Here is a 24,198-nt window from a genome sequence, read left to right as displayed (position 1 = left end):
AGAAACTAAACTTTCTGCCTGAATTTCTTTTATAAGTGATATACCCTGAAAATACAAATGGAATATACTGAGTTCATTCCAGAATTCCCATTATTCATTTTCCCAGCTTTCCTCTTTTCTGATGAGTTTATAGAGCTTACAAAATCTTACATGACATGAAAAAATAAACAAGATAGCTATAATGTAACTTGCAAATTACAATCTGCTTAAGCATCTGATCACTCAGTTACCTAATAATTTGAGATTGAAGAAAAAAAAACTCTGCCTTCAAGACCAAGTAGAGATCAAGCAGAGGAATTTTTGTAGATTGAATTTGAAATGTAAAGATAAAACCTCAAATGTCAAAACTTTCTTCTAAGGACTCTCAAATAGGATTGTGATGGAATGAATTTAAGGGCAGACTCTCACAAACAGTGTTCATATTCCTGCTCCATTCTGTGCATGAATTCATCTAAGAATGTAGAATAGAAAACTATTTTGAATATCTAAAGTAAAATTATTCCTATGAAATTATGTCATGTTTCTATGGGCCAGGCACCACTTTAAGTGTTTTACTCACAGCAACTCATTTAACCTTCACAGCAACCCTGAGAAGTAGATACTGTTGCTGTCATCGCCATTTTACAGATAAGGAAACCAAAATAGAGAATTGAGGCAATTTGTCCAAGGTCACTCTGCCAGCAATCAACAAAACCAGGAGTTTAACACAGGTAGGGCCCTGCTGCAGGGTACATTTTCTTAATCACTAGACCAAACCGTACTGCTTCTCCAGAATTTGCTTTCTCCCCTGTGCAACTGATAAGGAGTCTTTGTTCCCAAAAAAGGGTGAAGTTGTAAGAGGCCAGGTAGCTATACTGGAAATCTAAAGTGACGCCCATATCCCCTGCCTCTTCGACAAGTATTACTGGGAATACGTAGAGCTTAGAGTCACAGCCCTTTCATGAGAGTGTCACCCAGACGTGTCCCTAATCACTTACACATCAGTAGCCTCCTGAGCTATAAAGTTGCTTTATAAATTAAAGTCCCTTATTAACTGTAAGACAATTACTTTGAGGCACAATTGCATTTGAGCATCTCTCATGCCTGCCTCTCCCAGGGAGCAGCTGTGTCTGCCTCATTTTCATTCCCACAGCCAGAGAGTCTATTCAGGTACATATCACCTTACGTACCACTGCCACAGCCCAGCTGGCCTCTGGGATGTTCACCACTTGTGAGCCAGGCTTTCCTGCCCAGTGTCGCCGCATTAACCTTCCCTAAGTATTTTCTTCACAATCAGTCTTTGCTCAAAATCTTCAGTGATGACTTCTTCCTTCCCTGAGAGACTACAGTTAACATGGCAAAAAGTAGTTCTGATGTTTACTTTTTGGAATTCAACCCTAAAATGCTTCCCATGATTGTGTTCTGAAATCACTTTTTCTTTTTATCATTATTTTTTCATAGCACACATTATTCCGGGAAGGGGGCGATGGGCTGTTATTATTTAAAGGGTATAGAGTTTCACTTTTACAGGATGAAAAGAGTCCTGGAGATGGATGGTGGTGAGGGTAGCACATTATAAATGCATTTAACGCCACTGAACTGCACACTTAAAAATGGTTCCGATAGTAAATTTTATGTTATATATATTTTATCATGATTTTTTAAATGGGGAAAATTGTACATATAAACATATTATTCCTACTCTGTTCTCTAAGCAACGGCTTATAGTTGAAGTTAATACACATTGGCCTATCCATCATTACACGATATCTAAGCTCCTCCCAAATTCCAGGTTATGTGCACAACTATATCCTCTTGTTCAGAGCCTCTGCCATCAGATTTCTGTCCCCTGGTATGTTCATTTCCAACCTCTATTTGGGGCTTTCCCGTTGAGCAGAGCTTACTTCTCCCTTTAAATACAAATTAGCTAAAATGTACCTCCTACACATGAACTTTCTAATGACATGTCTTTCTCCTCCACACTAACACGACACAGCATTTGACGGGTGTAAGTGGGTGTACAATACATTTTGCTTTCACTTGTTGGTATTTCTCTTTCTACTAATAAATTTGAGCATCTTTTCACCTGTTGATTGGCCATCTATGTTTGCTCTTCTGTGAATTATCTATTCATTTCACTTACCCTTCTTCTACTAGGCTGTTAATCTTTTCCATTCATGGTAAAACAAAATTGGACCCAAATCTTGAACTATATATAAAAATAAATTCCTTTTAAAGAACTTTTATATATTACAGATATCACATATTATATATTTAAAATATAAAAATGTTCTCATCAAACGCATTACAAGTACTTTTCCAAATATCTGAAGACCACTGCTCTTTTTTTATATTTTAAAAAACTATTCTCAGATACATCCTTCTCTGTATAAACTGTGAATTTTTTAATTTATTCAAGTTTTTCAGTCCATTTAAATTTTTTAAACCCTTTTTTGGATTCTAATTGGAATTGTACAAAGTTTTTAACATTAACTTTGAAATAAACATTTTCATGATATTTAGTATCAAGGCTCTTTCACCAGCAGAATAGTATGTCTTTTCATTCGTTTGAGATTTGTTTTATGTTCTTCAATCAGATTTTATACTTTTCATCATTTACAACTCTCCACTTTGAAATGTAATTCAAGTAAGACTTCTGCAACTTGAGAAATGAGTATTTTCAAAGTCAAAACTACTAAAAATGTGTGAAAAATACTGTTTGTTAACATTATTGTTGACTCTGCAAATATTACCTTTTTCATTAAGAAAGTTTTTCATTTTTATATAGTCAATATGCCTACCTTTAATAGCTTCTGGATTTCTGGCCTTAAGAACAACTTTGTTATCCCTATGTGGTATATAGAGTCTCCTGGATTTTCTTTTAAAATTTTTAAATTATTTTATTGTTTGCATTCACATTTTTAATCCACCTGGAATTCATTTTTATATATGGTTTAAGATTTGGGCCCAATTTTGCTCTTCCCGTGATGGAAGGCGCGTTATGTCAGCACCATTTATTAGCTGATCCAACTTCTCCCCACTGACTTGAATCGACACTTTTATAATACATTACATTCTTATACATACTGGAATCCATTTCAGGACTCCCTATTCTATCCTACTGATTATTTAATCTCTCCCTACATCAATCCCATATTGATTTAATTTCAGTGGTTTTCTATTAACTTATAGTAACTCATAACTTCAGTTCCCCTTCACTGGTCTTCATTTTCATACTTTTAAAGGCTATTCACTGGTATGTTCTTTCCACACAATCTTTAAGATCATTTTATCCATAATTTTTTTAAAAAACCTGTTGGATTCTAATAGAAGTGGCATGACATTTATATGATAGTTCTGAAAGAACTGACACTTTTATCTATTGAGACTTTCGGCCAAAACCATAAAATGCCTTTATACTTTTTCAGATCTTATTTTATGTTCTTCAACAAGATTTCAAAGTTTTCTTCATTTTCATCTCCCCTTTTAAATTTTGAGACTAAACAAAAGCATTTGAAAATTGGGAAACATTAATATTTTTATTACTATGTTAACTCTGTGTGTGTGAGTGTGTGTGTGTGTGTGTGCAGATTAAAACACAATTATTTAGTATTGATGACTTCTGGAAATCCAGGGAAATGTGACCACATGGCTAAACTCATTGAAAAATGTTCAGATTTATGCCTGGAGAAAAGAAAACTTTGTTTTATGCTTAAAATCAGGCATAATTTTTCCCTTACTGAAATTCATAATTATTGCAAGCACATCTGAAATAGGTTCAGAAACATTATCTCTGTTTATCCTTGCAATTAAAGATATTATCTAAAATAAAATATTTTCCTGTGCTGCTAGAAACAAAATCTCTGAATAAAGTCATTGTGGAATCATCACGAGAGCCTTACTTGACTAGAAAGTTTAGAAGCTTCTACGGCATGTTCAAAATCTGGTCTTCCAATTACAGCAGGCTCTTTATTCATCATTCCTTGTCCTTTCTTGTATTCTGCCTAAAATGAATAAATACGACAATGTTAAATATTTCTACCCTCCAATGATTACCGTACATTGACATTAGCCAAAATAAAATATAATAGACCTCATTCCATTAAAAAATATTCCTTACAACATATCAAACACTAAAATGTTGACTGCTAAAGCAGTCATTGATTTTATCCCATGCTTACATAAGCTCGGCTTTTTGCAGTAAAATAATTACTAATTATGAGGGTAAGTATTCGTCATCATCTTTGTAATTATGTATAAATACTAAAATATTAGGGAAATTTTATGGGGAACTGAGATCCGGTACTCTCCATATAGGCAGCTCTTATCGTTTCATTTATTCTCGGTAACTGTTCTGGCTGTATTTGACTGACACGCAGTTGAATACGGTAATGACTGATTTTTAGTCCATGTTATTAAAATTTTTCGTTCAAGTTAAATTTTCATTTTTAACCAGGGTTTTCAGTATGTTCAAGTAAAGCGGTATTAACTAAAGTGGGCACCTTAGAGAAGATAACAAATAGTTAACCCATGTGGGAAGTAGGCAAAGGTAAGTGTTGGTGAAAGAGAACCTACACAATTAACAGCAGCAATATGGAAACAAGGCCAAAAAAAGTCTTTGGAGCAAGGTGAAGGGAGAGATTATACAAAACCACATGACTGATAACCTTGACTTTCGGGCTGAGAGATCAGAATGTCAACTTATACCTAAATAGTATTTATTTCTCTGAAAGTATGATTACACTAGCCACAGCCAATTTGAGCTTGGCCTGTTTCGGCGCATACACAAATAATTAGCATAATCAAATGAATAATTTGAGATTTACTCTTTTACATTGATTAGTTATTAGCTAATTAAATTAAACATCCAACCACTGAAGCTATGCTTTGCCACCTACAAAAAGTAAGAAATTATTTCTGTTCAAGGTTAAGAAAGAGAAATTACATTGCTTATTATCTTAGAGATCTGGGTTGCCATCTTGATGTCTGGTCGGTCGAGCTCTGCATTGTACATGTGGGTGTCTTGCACGTCTTTCCTGTAAGAAATCTGATCAGAGACAGTTTTGGTTAAAAAACAAATACATTAGTAATTTCACATAGCTACTAGCCTTAGTGTTCACAACATTGTTTATTCTCATCATAATAGCTGAGAGAGCCTACTGACCTTAGGTTGTTTTTGTGCATCTATTTGTATAGGTATATTAATTCTTTATACTATACCTATGTCTCACTGATATTATCATATTTGGGCCAGGCGGTGGCTCACATCTGTAATCCCAGCACTTTGGGAGCCTGCAGTGGGCAGATCGCCTGAGGTCAGGAGCTCGAGACCAGCCTGGCCAACATGGCAAAAACCCATATCTACTAAAAATACAAAAATTATCTGGGCATGGTGGTAGGCACCTATAAACCTAGCTACTCAGGAGGCTGAGGCAGGAGAATTGCTTGAACCCAGGAGGCAGAGGTGGTTGCAATGAACCGAGATAGCACCACTGCACTCCAGCCTGGGCAACAGAGTGGGACTTCGTCTCAAAAAAAAAAAAAAAAACAAACAACTTGAGTTGAATTTATGCTACCTAAAAAATAAGACTAAGATCAGGACACAAAACTAATCTGAAAGAGTTTTTCTATTTACCACTTTATGAGCATGTCTTTGTATCTGTGTGTACATTTATATTCATAAGCAGAATATCCTCATCAAGAACTTCAACCCACCCATCACAAAGTCTCAAGCCCCACTAGAGGCAAAATAAGCCCAAGCACAAGAATATTGCAAATTACTTCCTTGGGGATGGTGGGTGGGGAAGCTCTGTAGCTCTCTAGCATTTCCCGTTTCAGCTACACTCTTCTCTCCCTTCAAATGCTGTTCTCTTCAAAGGCCCTTGCCTAGGAGATCTAAGGTACTGATAGCTTTATCACCCAATAAATATCATTGCAATGCCTTGAGCCTCCCAAAATAAAAACAATTACACTGAGGAACAGTCTTCTCAATGTGTGTTAGACACAAAGCCAAAGTCCAGTAAGTAGAGATTTAAAAACACATAAATTTTGCCAAATGTAGTTAAAATCACATTCATCATTTAGATTAACTTGACTGACAAACGGAAAGAGAGACAACAATTGAATTGGCATAATATCTGATGGTCCATGTTTCACTGGTGAGCCCATTTCTCTATTTCTTGAGATTTGTCTTGAGCTGAAGCAGTATTTGCCAGATGTGGTTCTTTTCACAATATCCCCAGGGACTAGCTGGCAATTAAAATATATTCTATTAAGGTCACAATGCAAAGTGTACAGTCATGGACATTCTTAAATCCCACCTTCATTTTTTCAGAGCATAGGAAGTTAGATCACAAAAATGTATCACTGGACATCTGTACAAAATGCACAATTAGTTACATTGCGTACAAATATTTCCAATGCCACCTGCAACTTTTCTGCAATAGCATCATTTAGGGGTACTTATTTAAGATTTAGATTCCTGAGGTCCACAATCCTCTGTAACAGAATTTTGATAGATGGCCCCAAAAATCTGATTTTAATGAATTCCCTAGTTGACTGCTATAAACCAGTATTCTGGGTAATATTAATATATCTTGTTAGTTTCCTTTCAACCTAGAAGAATTAAAAAGTTCACCCTTTCTTACTCTATTTAAAAATAAGATCAACTGTAAGAAGTGACAATGCATTAATACTTCAACAGGTTCTCTGTGCATTGTGTTATTTTATTTCAATGAAATATTTATATACACTTCTATTTACTCTTTTATGAGCTTACATTTGCTTCACCACCAAGACTATTTTTTAAACTACATTTATAATCATGAATCTGTCTGACAAGTGAACACAGCTGAAACACAATTAGTATAATTTTAAAAGGAACATCTGTTTTCTTCCATATTTATATTTTCAGAAGTTTCACGTTAACAAGTCATTTCAGGTAGGTTTTATGCATACAGGTAGTAAAAGAAACATAAAAATAAGCTGGAATCTGACTTATTTTGTTGGGTGGATTTTAAATCTTTAGCGATTTTTTAAACAGGCCAATTCCATTGGCTTCCAAAAGCAACACACTCATCCACAAATGTTGGTAAATCAATCTCATCCTACGCTGAGTTAAATACAAGCTGTGTAAACAAAAACCAGCTCTCAGGTGAAAACAAACCCAAATTGTTACCCACCTACAAGACTAACTGTTTCTAAGTTACTACATTCATATGAAAACCACAGGGGGGAAATGTCTTTTTGTTTAGAAAAGAATGAGAATAAAAATGGAAACCCTTACTTTTTTAAAAGAACCAAAACCTTTCAGAAATCTAAGCTTTACATGGGTTACCTAATTATATGCTGTTCAGCCTAATGACTGCATGAAGAGAGGTGAAAGGCACAAAGGCGGCAGGAGCAGGACTTTGAATAGGGCCCCATCATCCATGTAAATTGCAAATTAGAGACTGGCATATGTGACTCAAAACAAATATTAAGATTGACATGAACTGCAAATTCAAACAAGAGGACACCACCGAGCCACACAGAAAAAAGCTTCCATGCCTCATCACTTGTCAGATCTTCCAGAATATCACTTCTTGGGAATATTCCATAGGAAAGGGCATTTATGTTGGGGGACATTCAAGAGTGGCACACTCCTGATGTCACTTTCTGCAAGGGTGTCTGAATATACCTGGAATGGCAACATGGCTTCCTGCACAGAGGCCTCATTGTCCTATACCTAACCCATTGCTAGTGTCAGAGGCACTGAACCAGACCAACTCCATCTTGAGTAGGGAATCAGTAAAATGAGGCTGAAACCTAGTGGGCTGCATTCCCAGATGGTTAAGGCATTTTAAGTCACAGGATGAGACAGGACATTGGCAAAAGATACGGGTCACAAAGACCTTGCTGATAAAACATCCTGCAGTTAAGAAGCTGTCCAAAATCCACCAAAACCAAGATGGCGAGGAGAGTGACCTCTGGGTCGTCCTCACTGCTGCACTCCCACCAGCTCCATGACAGTTTACAAATGCCATGGCAACATCAGGCCTTTACTCTATCCGGTCTAAAAAGGGGAGGCATGAATAATCCACCCCTTGTTTAGCATATAATGAAGAAATAACCATAACAGTGGGCAACCAGCAGCCTTCAGGGCTGCTCTATCTGTGGAGTAGCCGTTCTTTTACTCCTTTACTTTCCTAGCAAACTTGCTTTCACTTTACTCTATGGACTTGCCCTGAATTCTTTCTTGCATGAAATCCAAGAACCGATTCCTGGGATCTGGCTCAGGACCGATTTCCTGTAACACCAGGTTTGAGGGAAGCTCATCTGACATTTCTCAATACGTATTTACCCCAGTTCACCGTCCATCAGAACTCAGGAAGAATAAAAAAAGCAACACAGCAGAAGAGAGGCTGGGAGGTCAAAGTGTGTATATACGTATATGTTTTCTTCCATTCCTTAATAAATTCAAACCCTAGATGCTAACCATATGGCTTTCATTCTTCAGTCTTCTCATGACAATGTGGTGCTCTATAAATTTTGTTAAGATGAAATTATCAGCTCAGGAGAGATGTGCACTTGAGGGTCAGTAATTGATTTTACATTATTTTCCTTAATGTCTTATTCTCTACTCCGTCCTCAGAGCATAGCAGAGAACAAACAAGGAGAAGGAAGAACAGGAGGAGAAGAGAGGAGGAAAAAATGAGGAAAAATAAAGATTAAAGAAGAAGGAAGAAGGGAAGAGGAGGGGAGGAAAATAAAATAAAAATAGTCTCCATTTTAGACAATTATGTACCACGTTAAGGACTTAACATTCACTGCCTCACTCATACATTTTTCCAATATGTGACTGTATGAAATTTTTCAAGCAATCATAATATGTTAAATTTTCATTTTCTTACTACTCAATTTCATTTATTTTCATTAGAATAATTTTAGTAAATTCCACAAATGAAATACTATAATTTTAATGAGCATTGCACCAATTCGATAAAATGCCTTAAAGAAAAATGGTATCTCAACAAAATGTCAGTCTTTCCCTAGGAGAAGGTAGTATATTCCTCCATTTCTTTAAATCTTTTACTATAATTTTCAATGAAGTTTCATCATTTTATCATATATATCTGGCACTGGGCAAGAAATTATCATATGATTACTATTTTATACATTTATCTTGTACCCATGATGAACCACTTTTTCCTTTTAATAGTGTATAACAGTATAGAGTCTTATCTGAAAATAGCGATTCTTGTTTCTTCCATAGAAACACTTAGAATTATTACCTTATATGCTAATCTCTTCCTCTTGGCTTCTTTTCACTGAATTTATTTCTTTATTCTTTCCCATGCATCTAAGTCATTCTCCTATCTAATCCCTTAGTGGTGGACATGCGTTAAATTTTTTTGTCGGTCTAGTTTTTTTTTTGTTTTGTTTTTTTTTTTTTTTTTTTCATTTGGAAATGGCTCCCCCATCACTCCATGTGATTGGTGGGGCTCTCAAATTCAGCCTGCCGTCCTGTTGACTTAGGCTGTCCAGTCAGATATCTCAACCATTTGGAAACCATGATTAATGAACTTGGACAGACAAGTAACCCAAGCAAGGCCAGAGTTATTTGAATGATCTGAGGCTGGAGGAGAAAGAGCTGCTCTTCTTTTCTCTGAGATCAGCCGCCATGAGGATGATTAAAGTTTGGAAACGCCAGCTGTCACTTGAACCCACATAGAAAGCACCTGTCTGAAAGTGTTATAAACAGCCCAGAGCCCAGAGATGCGGAGAGAGGAAGAGGCCTGGTAACACTGTGAAGCCTCTAGTCCACTTATGCCTGAAGATAGCCTGGATTTGCCAATTACATACACAATAAAATCTCATGTTTCACTTGCACTAACTTGAGATAGACTTGCATCACTAAATCTAGAGAGTTCTAACGCAGACTCCATTTCACTTTTTTTTTTCTTTTTCATTTTTGGACATGGGGTCTTGCCCTGTCGCCCAGGTTGAAGTACAACAGCACAATCTTGGCTCACTGCAACCTCCACCTCCCAGTTCAAGCAATGCTCCTGCCTCAGTCTCCTGTGTAGCTGGGATTACAGGTGCTTGCCATCACGCCCAGCTAGTTTTTGTATTTTTATTAGAGACGAGGTTTACCATGTTGGCCAGGCTGGTCACAAACTCCTGATCTACCCACCTTGGCCTCCACAAATACTGGGATTACAGGCGTGAGCCACCGCGCTCGGCCTCATATTTTGCTACAGTGCCAAATCTGTTCTTTGTTGTTTCCAATGAAGATTTGAATTCTATCAAAATCTCTCTGAATTTCTTTCCTGTCTCACCATATTTTCACCATAAGCTCATATTTTTATCTTATTTTCTTATCTTTTAATCTCAGCTTGTTCTCTCCTTATAATCCTTCTGTTTCTTAAGAGCCATGTCTTTCACGTGTTCCCAACACTCATGCAGAGTGTCCAAGGTGTCAGGCAATCCTTTTCCGCATCAATTAATTAAATCCTTACTCCATCCCTGATGTGTCTTGACTCAACTGGGCTGCATCAACACTCCTTTCTAAGGTTGGAACTACATCCTCCAGAATTCCTTTCCTTAAATAGCTCTGGGTTAGACATGGCCAATAAGAGGAACGCATATGAGATTTTGAAAGTCGAAGTGAAATAGACACCTTTATTCTGCAGTGTTGGGAAGACAACTGTGCAGTCGGAGGATTCACAGTGGCCTACCAGCAAGCTTTTTATACTCAGGCAACAGTGACTTGAGACTCCTTGGTAGGAGTTAATAAACCAGAGAAAAGCAAAAGCACCACAGACTCTCCTTGAAGTGAAAGTCAAGTACCTGGAGATGAGAAGATTGGGACAGCTCAGAAATGGCAGCCTTGCAGGAGTGACAGCCAGACAGCCAGCTGCGCATGGGGACCAAGGGCTGCACGAGCAGGCACACCTTAAAGAAAACAAACCCAGCTGACCCAGAACCCTTTGCTACTCTGTGGAAGGTTAAACTGATTCTTGGTGCAAGAAACTAGACAGGATATATAACCTTTTAAGTCTGTGGAACAGAGGCAAGTCATGTAACAAGCATATAGTAATAATCTTTAAGCAGCGGGTCAATCCATCTCGAGAAAACCTTTGTCTTTAGCATAAACTCTTACATTGCAGAAGCCCTCCAGGTATCATCAAATAGGCATGCGGACTGCTAATTCCATCTCAAGTGATGCTTATCTTTGGGCATGTTGTATGTAAAATCCTACTAAATAATTAAATTGTAAATGTTATCTTTCTGTAAGAGAATACAAGCCTTTTAAATATAAGTAAACGTAGGTTCTGATACTATTCACAAGAGAGAAAAAGTTTTCAATCTTCCAAAAGAAGGAGTAAAATAAGGAATTATGGCCAGAATGGTTTGTCATTTAAGATTGCTGTCACTCACAAGAACAGAAGATCAAACACTGCATGTTCTCACACATAGGCGGGTGTTGAACAATGAGAACACATGGACCGAGGGAGGGGAGCATCACACACTGGGGTCTGTCGGGCGGAAATAGGGGAGAGACAGCGGGGGGTGGGGAGTTGGGGAGAGATAGCATGGGGAGAAATGCCAGATATAGGTGATGGGGAGGAAGGCAGCAAATCATGCTGCCATGTGTGTACCTATGCGACCATCTTGCATGTTCTTCGCATGTACCCCAAAACCTAAAATGCAATAAAAAAAAAAGTTTTCTAATAGTTAAAAAGCAGAGAGAGCTAGAAAGGAAAATTAGGAAAGGGGAGGAAACAATAATAAAAAGAAAAGAGAAGAATAAAAAAAAAAAAAGATTGCTGTCACTGCTTCTAAATCATTCTATAGTTGGTAAAAGTTGTCGTATTCATGATTAATTTTATCACCACCACAATCTTGTACAGAAGGCACAATAAGTATTACTAACTATTCTGTCTTAGAGGTAAATAAAATACTAATATATCTAATTTTAATGCTAAATACTGAAGCACCATTATTGTTAAGTCTCACTGGGGAACCACATAGAGCCACAGTTGTTTCTCGAGCATCATTTTACTGATTTATCTTTACTCTTTTTCACTTCCTGATAGAATAGAAATTGTCTACTGATAAGTCTTTATTAATTTTAAGAAAGTACATATATCATTCTTGAAAAGAACATTAAGTCTTTTATTTCCCACACTGAATACTTCTTTCTAATACACATTGAATCGATTACCAATATGGGGTTTTGGAAAAGTTTACCACTGCAATTTCATCACAAGTCTGTATAGATCACTTAAGTTTTGTATAGATACAAAACGTAAAATAGAGTTTCAAATGTGTTTGACTTCTTTCAGAACTATTGGACTTCATGTCTCAGATAAGATTAATGAGAATTAATATAACCAGGATTTTCATTATAAGCCCATCTTTAGGGGAAAGTCACAGGGTAGAGTATCTCCAATTTCTCTAATTACATTAGAAAAATTTGGCAGGGGTATGTCCCCTAAGATACAAAAAGACTTCAGTTGGCTGTTTTTAATCATTTTCTGATTATACTATTACCAAGATAGGTTCAGGAACCTTTGGGATATGCCCTTCCGACCTAAACATTTCCTAATATAAATTTCATGTTGATTTGGCCTTTTATAAATTGAACTTCCTTTAATTGTTTCAAATTAACTATGATATCACCCTAAACTCCCAAATCACCCTTTAAAAACTGAAGGAGGACCAAATACAATAATGCCTGCCAGTGACCTTTAAGGTGGAGGCTCTGCTGTGAAGCCCTTTATGTGTATTGTTTCATTTAATAGCTTGGGAGAATCTGCTGAGGTAGATATTGTCGTCCCATTTTACAGATGAGAAAATTGAAATGTAGAGACATTAAGTATCTTCTCCAGGGTCATCCAAGCAACGCGTGGCCAAGAAGCATTTTAGCCAAGGTCTGACTCCAAATTCCTTTTCTAGTATATGCTACTGATACAGGAGTTAAGAAGAAACAATTTAGGCAGATAGTGAGGGTAAAGAAGTCCTTGGTAAGATTTTCCTTTCAATGAAAAGCAGCCCCAAAGTCATTTTCTTTCCTAACAAAAAGCAGCCTGTAAAATCGAGCTGCAGACATACACAAGTGAGCTGGAAGCTTGCACGCGTCAATGTTGGCAGTTGTGCCAATAGGAAAAGGCTACCTGGGAGTAGCCATGTTCAAAATAGTGGCTCCATCTTCCCTTTTTCTTTCCAACCATGCATACAGTAGGGAGCAGACAACATGGAAACCTCCAGGCGAATACTCCATTTGCATAACATGATTAGGGTGGGGCAACCAGCTTCCCTGCAGGCTATGTAAACGTCATACCTGGTCCAACCAATCTGTGGGCCCTATGTAAATCAGACACCTGATCCTCAAGCCTGTCTACAAAATCCGGTGCACTCTGCCACAAGGCACAAGTCCTATTTGGGTATACCTCTCCCTCGCAAGACAGCCATTCTCCTTTCTCTTTCTTTTGCCTAGTAAACCTCCACTCCTAAACTCACTCCTTGTGTGTGTTCGTGTCCTTTTCTTGCCATAAGACAATGAAACTCAGGTATAACCCCAGACAGTGATGCCACTTCATTACAGTGAGGGATATTCTAAGAAATATATTTCTTTTACTGTTTGGAGATCATTTAATTGTGGGGTGGCATAAAAGACTACTGCCTCCAGGATACTCTTCCCCTGGGAACTCCATGACTCAAAGGTGGGAATTTATCCGGACAGTCACCTGAGTCCTCTCCCTCACTTTCTTCTACTTACTCACATTTCTAAAGGGGCAAGACAGATAAAACTTGGTTCTCTAAAAGATATTAAAAGTCTGACTTGATTTTAGTGGAAACATAAAAAAGGCAAAGATGTTGACTTCCACGGTTTTTAGGTGAATCAGATCCACATATGATGACACGCTTTTATTTTAAATTAAATGAAGTCATTTATAGCCGTAGTGCAAAGTGACAGTCCACATTATGAAACGATAATTCTACTAGTAAATTGTCTGCAATGAGTTTCATTGGGCTGAACTTTTACAGAGACAGATTTATAGGAGAATGTCTTTTGTTAAGATTCCACAGATCCACCCACTGAACCAGGAGATGTACTTACTAGTTTTCCTTGTGTTTAAATTTCATATTGTAGGGACAACAAATGTATTATTCAAAGTGGCTTGACTCCAGAGGAATATCAACTACTTCACAGGTAGAATACAAATATCATTCTCACTTTAAATCTGAGTAAATAGTCTTAAACACTTTCTAAATCCTATTATATGTACAAACTTTGCATGCAAAGGTTGAGTCGAGTCGGCAGAGGAGTGTAAGTAAACACAGCTTTCTCCCATAAGTACACAGTATTGAATGAAGGAGAAAAGGGCTTTATACTCTATTCCCTCAATCCCTCAATCAAAGACCTTTTAGAAGAAAAGGCAGAGTTAAAATAATAAGCCCAGTTCTATGATAAGGAACTTCCGTATTTGAATTTCATTGAATTATAGAGTTGGAAAGAGCCTCGTGGGGATCTGCAACACCAGCCCTCACCCCAGACCACCAGACCACCTTCTAACACATAGCCTTTTGTGTGAATTTAAAGTCTCTTCAGAGTTATATAAATACTGGAAATTCAGGGTTTCTCAGTTATTCTTTCCTGCAATGCATTTGCAATCCGAAGATAACATATTTTGCTCCCCATTTTTAAAAACTGCATTTAAAACCTTGACTAATTGCCAGTGACCTTTAAGGTGGAGGCAGCAAGGTGGAACAGAAAGAGCAGACTCACGACTTTGATTTCTTAGTCTCATTTTCCTCATCTACAAAATAGGAATCAGTACAGGGTTTTCATGAGAATCAGAAATGATCAAAGTCTTGACATAGTTCCTGGTGCATGGCTGTGCTGAGTAGCTGGTAGTTATTATGATTATTGCAGTCATTCTGTAAGCAAACAGTTCTTGTAAAGCACCCCCTTAAAATAGCACGTAAAATAATCACAGACATGTAGCTTCTTCATCTCCTAGCAATCTTAAAGCATCTTAGAAAAGTGCTCAGGTATTGGCATATGTTTGTATATTTGGGTTGAAATGTAAAACCTCGTTCTACTTTTTACTTAAACATTGGCTTACTGCAATTTAATATCAAATAACAGTTGCTATTCTGCGGAAAACACTCTGCACAGTGGGGCTATGGAGGCACATGGTCAGCCAAGCACCATTCCATAAAGGGACTAAGTGGCGGAGCAGATTCTATGTGAGATGACAACTGTACTTCAGTACTTATCCAAGAAAGGGAGTTTCTTGACCCAAAAAAGACAGGCAGTTTATCTTAACTGATTTTAATGCATAAAGAACCAGATCAACAGTTCACACATTCCTTTTGAAGAGAAGTCGAGATGAGGAAATAAAAAAGCTTTCCCTGCAATTCCAGGAAAAAATTACTCTTCTAGGCTACCAGGATGGTGGTGGTAATTGAGTAAATGCATGCAAACCTTGATGTACCTGGTAACTTTTACCAAAGAAGAAACATTTTCTGCTGACTGACTTCCTCCCTCTTGTCTTCTAAGTCAGCCATTAGGCATCTATTGCTGTCATATTCTCCATGGGTCTTAGGTTGAACCATTTGCTCCTACAAACATCCTAAAAGAAACAGTAGCTGGTGCAATCTAGCTGGTGTTTGTGAGTGATCTTTCTGTGGGCCATTGATTCCTGATGCCCTTTCTTCCAGTTCTTCTGTGATTCTAGATTTAGAAACCATGAGCTTCAGCATCAAGTCAAGGAAGCTCCGGAAATGTTTAATAACCCAATATGTCTGAAGGATCTATATTTGTCTTGTACAAAGCAAAATTCCAAGGCCTGAAAGTGCCTGACAACATAAAGGCATTTGGCAAGGTGTCAATGACTGTGGATAGAATAATTCAGATGTATCTCTCACTGATAAGAAATATTAAAGTCCTGTTTGAATAGGGCTGTTGTATATTTAAACTTCAGCAAAATTTATCATAAGCCCTGATATGACTTAACTACAACTCTCTAGAAAATTCTGAGAAATGAGCTTCCTTACATTACTCTGGTGTTTATTGACCTCCACGGCGTGTTTAACCTCAGGGGGCTCCTTCATGTGGGCATAATCCGATAATCCTTTAGCGGCATCATGTTTCTGCTTATAGGCCACCTGAAAAACACAAATTATTGTTAGTTCCATTTAGAGGTATATAAATTCTTGCCTGCTACATTTCAGTGTTTTGCTAGGACTTTATATATTTAAAAACCACCAATGATAGTTACATTCGCCTAAATCTCTGTAACAAGACAATATCTATAATGCATTCATCTTTGTGCTTCTGTTTAGATTCCTAATTCTAACTCTTTGTTGTTTATTTCAAAATGTCCTTGACCAAAGATGAAATTTTCACTTTTGTTCATCTAGCTTAAACCTCAGTTGTAGTTTTAGGAAATCATCCGTATAAAGAGCTTTCTGGGTTATGGATGTCAGAGATTTAAATCTTGGGAAAAACAGCTAAGTACAGGAGAATTACAGGACAGTTCAAAGTAAACTTTTTCAAATGATTGGGTCTGATGTTATGTAGACACAGCTATAAGATAATATAAGCCTCACTAAACACACAAACCTTTGGGAGAAAACATAGCATGCAGGCAAAATTCTCAGATATATTAAGTCTTGGCCTCCATTAGGGAAATGGCTAATGCCAGCTATTACCACCATGTTGAATTTCCTCCATACTAGGATGGAGAGGGGACATGAGAAAGATATCTCAGAACACATGTAACCAAACTCAACCACAAAGTTGGAAATTAAAGAAGAACCTAAAGACAGCAACCAAGTTATCCCCTTGGTCTCCACTGATATTAGCCTATTTATTTCCTTCATAATGTTTAATAACTTTGTTTAGTTTATGTATAATTACTTATCTGTCTTCCCTTACTAAATACAACTGTCATGTTCGCTAAATCCTCAGAACCCAGAGCAGTGCCTGGCACAAAATATTTGTTCAGTGAATGAATAAATAAATGAATGAAGAACTGAAAGAATAAGAATAAAACAATAACAAATGAAGGACAGAAGGCAAATTAATTTTAAAATATACAAAAAATTTAAAACTAAAAGGATGTTAAATGGAGTTGGAATTACTTGACATGAGAAAAATGGCAACTTAAGAAAAAGTAGGCTAGGCTCAGTGGCTCATGCTTGTAATTAGGGAAGTCAAGGAGAGAGGCTTGCTCATGACAGGGTGAAGCCCCCATCTCTACAAAATATTCAAAAATTAACCAGGTGTGGTGGTGTGTGCCTATTGTCCTAGTCACACGGGAGGCTGAGGCAGGAGGACTGCCTGAGCCCGGCAGGTTGAGGCTGCAGTGAGGCACTGCAATTCCAGCCTGGGTGACAGAGCAAGATCCTGCCAAAAAAGAAAAAGAAAAAAACTAGAACAGGCTTTCCCCAAGAACAAAACAAGATCTAGTTTTCAATGAAAGAATATACATATAATTAAACTTAAGGAGGACGTTCTTACCAATATAAGCTCCTAAGTGCACGTCTATCTCACACATCTTTTAATATCCTGTGCCTATCATAGTGAATGATGGTGTAGAAATGCAATAAATGGACAGATGAATAAATGAGTTTACCAAACATTGTCATGAGTTTAAACTCTTCACTGGCTTTTACAAACAGAATGATAATACACCTATCTAAAGGATTAATGTGATTATTCTAAGTCTGATTTTTACAACTAAAGTCATGGAATCTCATTATCAAAAAAAAAAAAAATGTCATCTAGCATAACTATCAAAGTTTAAATCCCCTCTCTAAACCCTCACCTAGTTTTTCAAAAACTTCTACTGAAAGAGAACTCAGTCTGGGGCACCACAGTCTCTAAATTTTGAAAGCTCAGATTAAAAGTCCTTTTCTTTATTGAAACCTCTGTCTATCTCCTCATAGCTGTGTCTATGTGGCCATATGAAAAGAGCCTAGCTCATATGGCTGGAGACAGAACTTCCAGTGTGGGAGGACAGCCGTCAGTGACTTTTGTTCCTCCAGACTTGCAGTATGGATTAAAGTGCTGAACTCCTGAACACCCTGCATGCTCTCTTCAGCCCAGATCCCAATTTATCAATCTCTTTCTTAGGTGTTCACAATAGTCATATCAATCTTAATTACAACTGTTTGATTTAATACAGCTTATTACCTACCATGTGCTAAATGTTATTAACACATCCATAAATCACAACATTTTTCTTTTGATAGCTGTGCTGAGACTTCTGTCATCTGATGCCTTTAAGTCTTATTCAGTCCTGCACAGCCATGTTTCTACCTTGAATCCCATGGATTTGGTTGGTTACCAGGACTCAGAAGCAGCACCTCACATTGTTCCAGTTATAATTCATTTTGCTACAGTCTGTCCATCAATATAATCCATCAAGATATCTACCTCTGGTGACTGTATCTTTACATTTTCACCAGTTATGGCAAGCAGGAAACCCTTTAAGAACCTCCATTCAGGTGAAGAAAGTCCATTATCTCAGTTCCATTACATTCCATGTTATAACTCAGAGGTAGGGGAAGGAGGAGTTTAACGGGTATCGAAGTCTATAAAGCCAAGGAAAAACTTCTATGAGATTTACTCCTTCTTCTTAAATGAAAAGAACTAGTATATGCCTATTTCCTTTTTCATGGTTGCCTGGTTTATTTTGTACTTTAGACCTTCTTTCATATATCTGTGACTTTATAAATGTAACCAATGCAGCTGATCATTTTGTGGGTTATCATAGAAATGATGAGTCATCAAGCACAATTTTAAAAAGCACTTTCTTAAAAAGGCTATGTAATTTTCTACTTGCGGCATTAAAATCGTCATTTCATTTATAGCCACTACTAAGTACCACTTTAGAATTAAGATTACATCAAATTGGAGGGAGCTGAACTTTAATTTATCATATTAATTTTCTTCCTTAAAATAGCTAATGGAAAATTGTGTCAAGCTAATAAATTTGCTGATAAATTTGATTCCTTAGGATTTGCTATGATTGTGTAGCATTTCCCTAGTTTAATGCTATTTCCTTCATACTTTGAGAACTAAGATTGCCATGGTACTAGGAACCTGGAGACAGGACTGCACTTGCTATAGTGGTAGTTTATGTTTATATAAGTGATAAACACTTTATGTTTCTATAAGTAATACATTTATTTTATATTATTGATCTTATGGTATATTTTTATATTTTATATGTATGTAGATGTATATTTATGTTTAAATTATGGGGGGGAGGATTGGCATTTATTTATTTATTTTAAAGACAAAGTCTCACTATGTTGCCCAGGCTGGTCTTGAACTCCTGGGCTCAAGAGATCTGCCCACCTTAACCTCCCAAAGTTCTGGAATTACAGGCATGAGCCAATAGTGCTTGGCCAAACGTGGCATTTAAATTGGGGGTTTCACAGATGCCCAGAAGCTTCTCCCTGTCCTCACTTTCAGAAAATTCATAGATCCCTAAATTAAAGCTTACTGACCAAGGAAGTCAAATATTAAAATTAAAATAATGGCTTTGCCTCTGAAAAGTATGATTTAGTTGGCTCCTTAACTCTAGTTGACGGTTATTTATTGTGTCTAAAAACAGCATAGGATGCTACAAAGACGATCAGGATAATAATATAACTTACATTTTATACAATTAGGTAAATGTGCTTTTATTCCCATAGCATAAACATCTCTGAACTTCTGAAACAGAATCCTGTGACCACCACAGATGAAACACAGACTCTCATTAAGGTGCACTTCCAATGCCTAGTCACCTGAATTGCTTCTAATGATAAGGCATTATCTAGCCTTTGCCTGAAACAGCCCTGACAAAGGATCTCGCCACCTCATGGCATGGCCCATTTCATTTTCAGAAGCTTTCTTTGTGATCTGTGCTTATAAAATTGTTAACAGGGGATAGCTAATCAAATGGCCTCCTGAAAACTCTATGTCTCTCTCTTTTTATGGCATTTTTTCCTTTCAGGCATTTTCTGTAAGTGTTAATCTAGCTAACTTTACCTTATCACTCTAGTTTGAATTTAAGCATCTGAGAGTGTTTGCAAGTTGACTTTAATAATTTGCCAAAAGTTTAAGAGACTTTTCATTAGAACCCAGAATGTCATTCATTTTCAGAATTCATCCAAAACTCCAATTTAGGGTATCACAAATCTGATACTATTTGGACACAGTAAATGTTTAGTTGTTTAATTATCACAGATACTACCAAATAGGTCTATTTTCTTGCCCCTCTTGATATTAGGTAAACCCTAAGAATCACAATTTTAACAATAAAATTGATGGACACAAATCTAAAGAAATGTTATAACAGTTATATAACTCTTTGAAATCGCTACCTTATTCAAATCCAGGTTTTTATTTATTAACAGGTTCAGTGTTAATTACAGCAGTTAATTACAGTATTAGTTACAGTTAATTACAACTAATTACAGCAATGGAAAACGATGCTAATTGCGAGGGCATATGCACATTTCCCAATGGTGTCTATTTTAGCAAAGGATAACATATCAACAATGTTTGTGGTAGCCTATCCTGACACAGCAAATGATAGATTCCAAAATACACAACCTGGATTATTTTTCATATTAAGTTCCATGTTGCATGGATTTGTGTATTATAGACCTATTTATGCTATAGAAAATTGAGAGCTGTTGTGTGCTTCCAAAGAAATGAGAATGCAAATATCTGAAGAGTTACCTTCCCAAGGAAGTATAAAAGCAGTAATAGATTGTTTGCCTTTTCTTTATTTATTGCTTAATTGTTGCTTGTCACATATCAAGTGTTGGGTTGTAATTATCTGCTTTTTAAAGTAACCCACATTATCGGCAAGTGGTTAGGTGGCCAGATATTGGCAGGAAAAAGAAAGGGCATATTAGTCACAGTCACCCATGCAGAACCTTGACATCATACATTTTAAGCTGCATGTTGCATAACTGAGATTCCTTTACTGCCAAGTCAGGTACACGGCGGACATTTAAATTTGTAATAGTGAAATACTTAAAGGTGTTCTGCAAAGAATATCTATGCTCAGCATTTTTCAAGAGTAATGTAGTTTCAGACTATTTAAAAATAGCTAATGCATGCTGGGCTTAATACCTAAGAGATGGGTTGATATTAAACAGATGCAGCAAATCACCATGGCGCACATTTACCTATGTAACAAATCTGCACATCCTGCACATGTATCCCAGAACCTAAAATTTAAAAAATGCAATTATCTAAGTATCCTCTACTTAAAAGCAAAAAGATTCTGGGGAAAGGTGGGGCGCAGTGGCTCACCCCTGTAATCCCTGCACTTTAGGAGGCTGACATGGGCAGATTGCCTGAGGTCAGGAGATCGAGACCAGCTTGGCCAACATGGTGAGACTCTGTCTCTACTAAAAAAAAATACAAAAATTAGCTGGGTGTGGTAGTGCACGCCGGTAATGCCAGCTACTCGGGAGTGTTGAAGCAGGAGAATCACCTGAACCTGGGAGACGGAGGTTGCAGTGAGCTGTCATCAAGCCACTGCACTCCAGCCTGGGTGACAGAGCAAGACTCCATCTCAGAAAGAGAGAGAGAGACAGAGAGAGAGACTCAAGGGAAAGAAGTAAACTTGCTTAATAAGAAAAAGGGGGTTTGAAATGGTAGAAAAAGTATGGCATAGTGTGTGGTTAAAAACCTAGACTCTGGGGCTAGACTGTCCCCCATATTCATGTGTTGGTGCTGCCATTTACTGGCTGTGCCACCTTGGCCAAGTGACTTAACCTCTCTGTGCTTCAGTCTCCACAACTTTAAACTGGCATATCTCATTGGGTTGTTGTGAGGATTGGATGATATAAATACATGTGAAATGCACAGAACAACTTCCATGTGTTTACTATTATTATTAACCGAAAATGTGACATGAAGAATACACATTATGTAAAAGGAAGCATATCCTTAGAAAGGAAATTTTAGAATTACACAAAAATCCATTTTATCAGTATTTACTAAACACTCTCTATGTGCCAGGAACTCTTCCAAGCACAAGACCAGCGCAAGGAACAAGACAGATGAGGTTCCTGCTCTTGTGTAGCTGAGAGAGGTAAAGAACAGATTAACAAAACAACCCCCCAAAATTTGATTATGCTGTGAAGAAAACACAAAATTATGATGAACCAGAAAGAGGTGAAACATTCCATTTAGAAATTCTGTTTTAAGAAATGCAATAGATTAAGAATGCCTTATGTGTTGATAAGCTACAAAGAGAAAATTACTCCTAAATCCTTCTGGATTCAAAATGAATTTGCATGATGACAATTCTTAAGTTTCTCTGCAACTTGCAATCACCAAAAAGTGACTTCCACCTGATGGGGACTTTTTTGGTAGCCTGAGATATCCTAACAGTAAAACACAATCCACAGAAAAGGAAATTCAGGAACGACTTGTCTAATTGATGAAGCAGATCTGTGATCCTGAATTTAACATTTTTTTTTTTGGAGACAGAGTCTCACTCTGTTGCCCAGCTGGAGTGCAGTGGCATGATCTTGGTTCACTGCAGCCTCGACCTGCCAGGCTCAAGTGATCCTCCCACCTCAGTCTTCTAAGTGGCTGGGACCACAGCTGCATGCCACCATATGGCTAATTTTTGTATTTTCGGTAGAGACTGGCTTTTGCCATGTTGCGCAGGCTCATCTTGATCTCCTGAGCTCAAGCAATCTGCGCACATTGGCCTCCTGAAGCACTGGGATTACAGGCCTGAGCCAGAGTGCCCCGCCCCATTATCTCTTTATATGACTTTTAACAAGCTATTCAAATATTCTCTACTTAGGGATCATATATCAAATTAGGGAATAGTTTAATATTTACTATGAAAATTTCATCCATGTAAATGGTCTAAATGAGATTAAGATTTGCTCTATAAATTGTGTTGAATGGGACTCAGAAAACAGTACCACATGACTGACATAAACCTGCGTGTCCATTTCATTTTCTGCGATTTCAACAGCAACTACGGACAGCACATTAATCAGCTGCTTTCAACTATCATTTAGTATTTAACACCCATAATGAAAAGATTTTATTAAAATGCTAAGTAACTTTTTTCCGGTTATATGTTTTATCTACATAATCATGAAACATTTTAGAAAAACCACACCTCACTCTGGAGCTGTGTAACTTCTCTCGCAAAAACACTGTCAATTGTGGCTGGCATCCGCTTATAAAGAGAATTAGACAGGTCCGCTTTAATGGTGCCTTTGTATTTTGCCTGGGAGAAAAAAAGGAAAAATAAATAAATAAATTTCCATGTGTTTTTTTTAACTGCCAATATAAGAAGAAAAGAAGAAATTTTCTTCAGAAACAGCATTGATTTAAAAATCTGTAGACTATTTTAATTTTAGATACTGGAGCTGACAAATGTATTCTGAAGAAATAGAAATAAATGCAATTTATCATAGAGAATGCTTTCAATGAGACATGCAAGGACATAACGGCTGTCTTTCTATTTAAATGCAAGCATATTTCTAAAAGTAAATCTATTTGTGTATATTGACAGTTTCATGTTGGATGAGTGAGCAAACAACTCGAGTTGTTCCAGAAAATACAAGTCGTTAGGATCTACTGTCTAGAACTTGACAAAGGACAGGGTTCTTTTATTCAGGTCTTCTCAGCCTCCTCCTGCTCCAGGGGGTGGGGGAAGGGCTTTTTTGTTGTTTATGTGCCTACCCACCTCTAATCCATACTGTCTTTAAGCCTTCTAAATCACTACTTTAAAGACAAACACCCCTCTTTTCTCTTGGGAAAACTAGGTTCAAGGGAACACAATGGATTGCTCACTTCCAATATTTTGCCCTGCAATTAACTCCTTCAGGAAACATAATCAATAATTGAGAACATCAAGTATTTATCTGCACAGGAGAACGGAACATAGCTAAGACAAATAAACAAACTGTGTTCTTCCATCATCTGCAGACAAGCTCCTGATGTTCTTCCTGCTCAGAGCTAGATTTGAGTATTGATTTATGAAGCATAGTTCCTGTGCAAGCCTTCTGCTATCACATTCTTTGGATTTTGGTACTTAATGAAAGCAAATGTACTGATTTCATTCAAAATTGTTTTGCATTAGCAGAAATAATCCCAAGAACATCAAGTTGATCTTTTTCCAACATAATTTACGAAACACTAGAGGTCAGTCATTTACAACACTATTTCATTCC

The 24,198-nt window shown here is 37.1% G+C and overlaps 1 protein-coding gene across 23 annotated transcripts in view; it reads right to left on the bottom strand.

The window, feature by feature from the left end:
* Positions 1-24,198, bottom strand: part of NEBL (nebulette) — a 690,461-nt gene that overhangs the window by 398,872 nt on the left and 267,391 nt on the right. For 22 of the 23 annotated variants that reach the window (XR_004258432.1, XR_004258429.1, XR_004258430.1 and 19 more), the window contains 4 exons: positions 23,139-23,249; positions 16,030-16,140; positions 4,925-5,026; positions 3,882-3,983 (listed from right to left, as the gene is read on the bottom strand). The exons of the other annotated variant lie outside the window; for it this stretch is intronic. Coding sequence is in view for 18 of the 22 variants with exons in the window: in XM_032244113.1 (XP_032100004.1) it covers positions 3,882-3,983; positions 4,925-5,026; positions 16,030-16,140; positions 23,139-23,249 (426 nt within the window). In the remaining 4 variants the exon portion in view is untranslated. The remainder of the gene's footprint in view (positions 1-3,881; positions 3,984-4,924; positions 5,027-16,029; positions 16,141-23,138; positions 23,250-24,198) is intronic. 23 annotated transcript variants of the gene reach the window in all.

This window comes from Sapajus apella, unplaced genomic scaffold (genome assembly GCF_009761245.1).
Source record: "Sapajus apella isolate SASKATOON/1434 unplaced genomic scaffold, GSC_monkey_1.0 scaffold53, whole genome shotgun sequence".
NCBI lineage: Eukaryota > Metazoa > Chordata > Mammalia > Primates > Cebidae > Sapajus > Sapajus apella.
The sequence above is the reverse complement of the archived record's forward strand: the minus strand, read 5'-3'. Positions and strand labels throughout refer to the sequence as shown.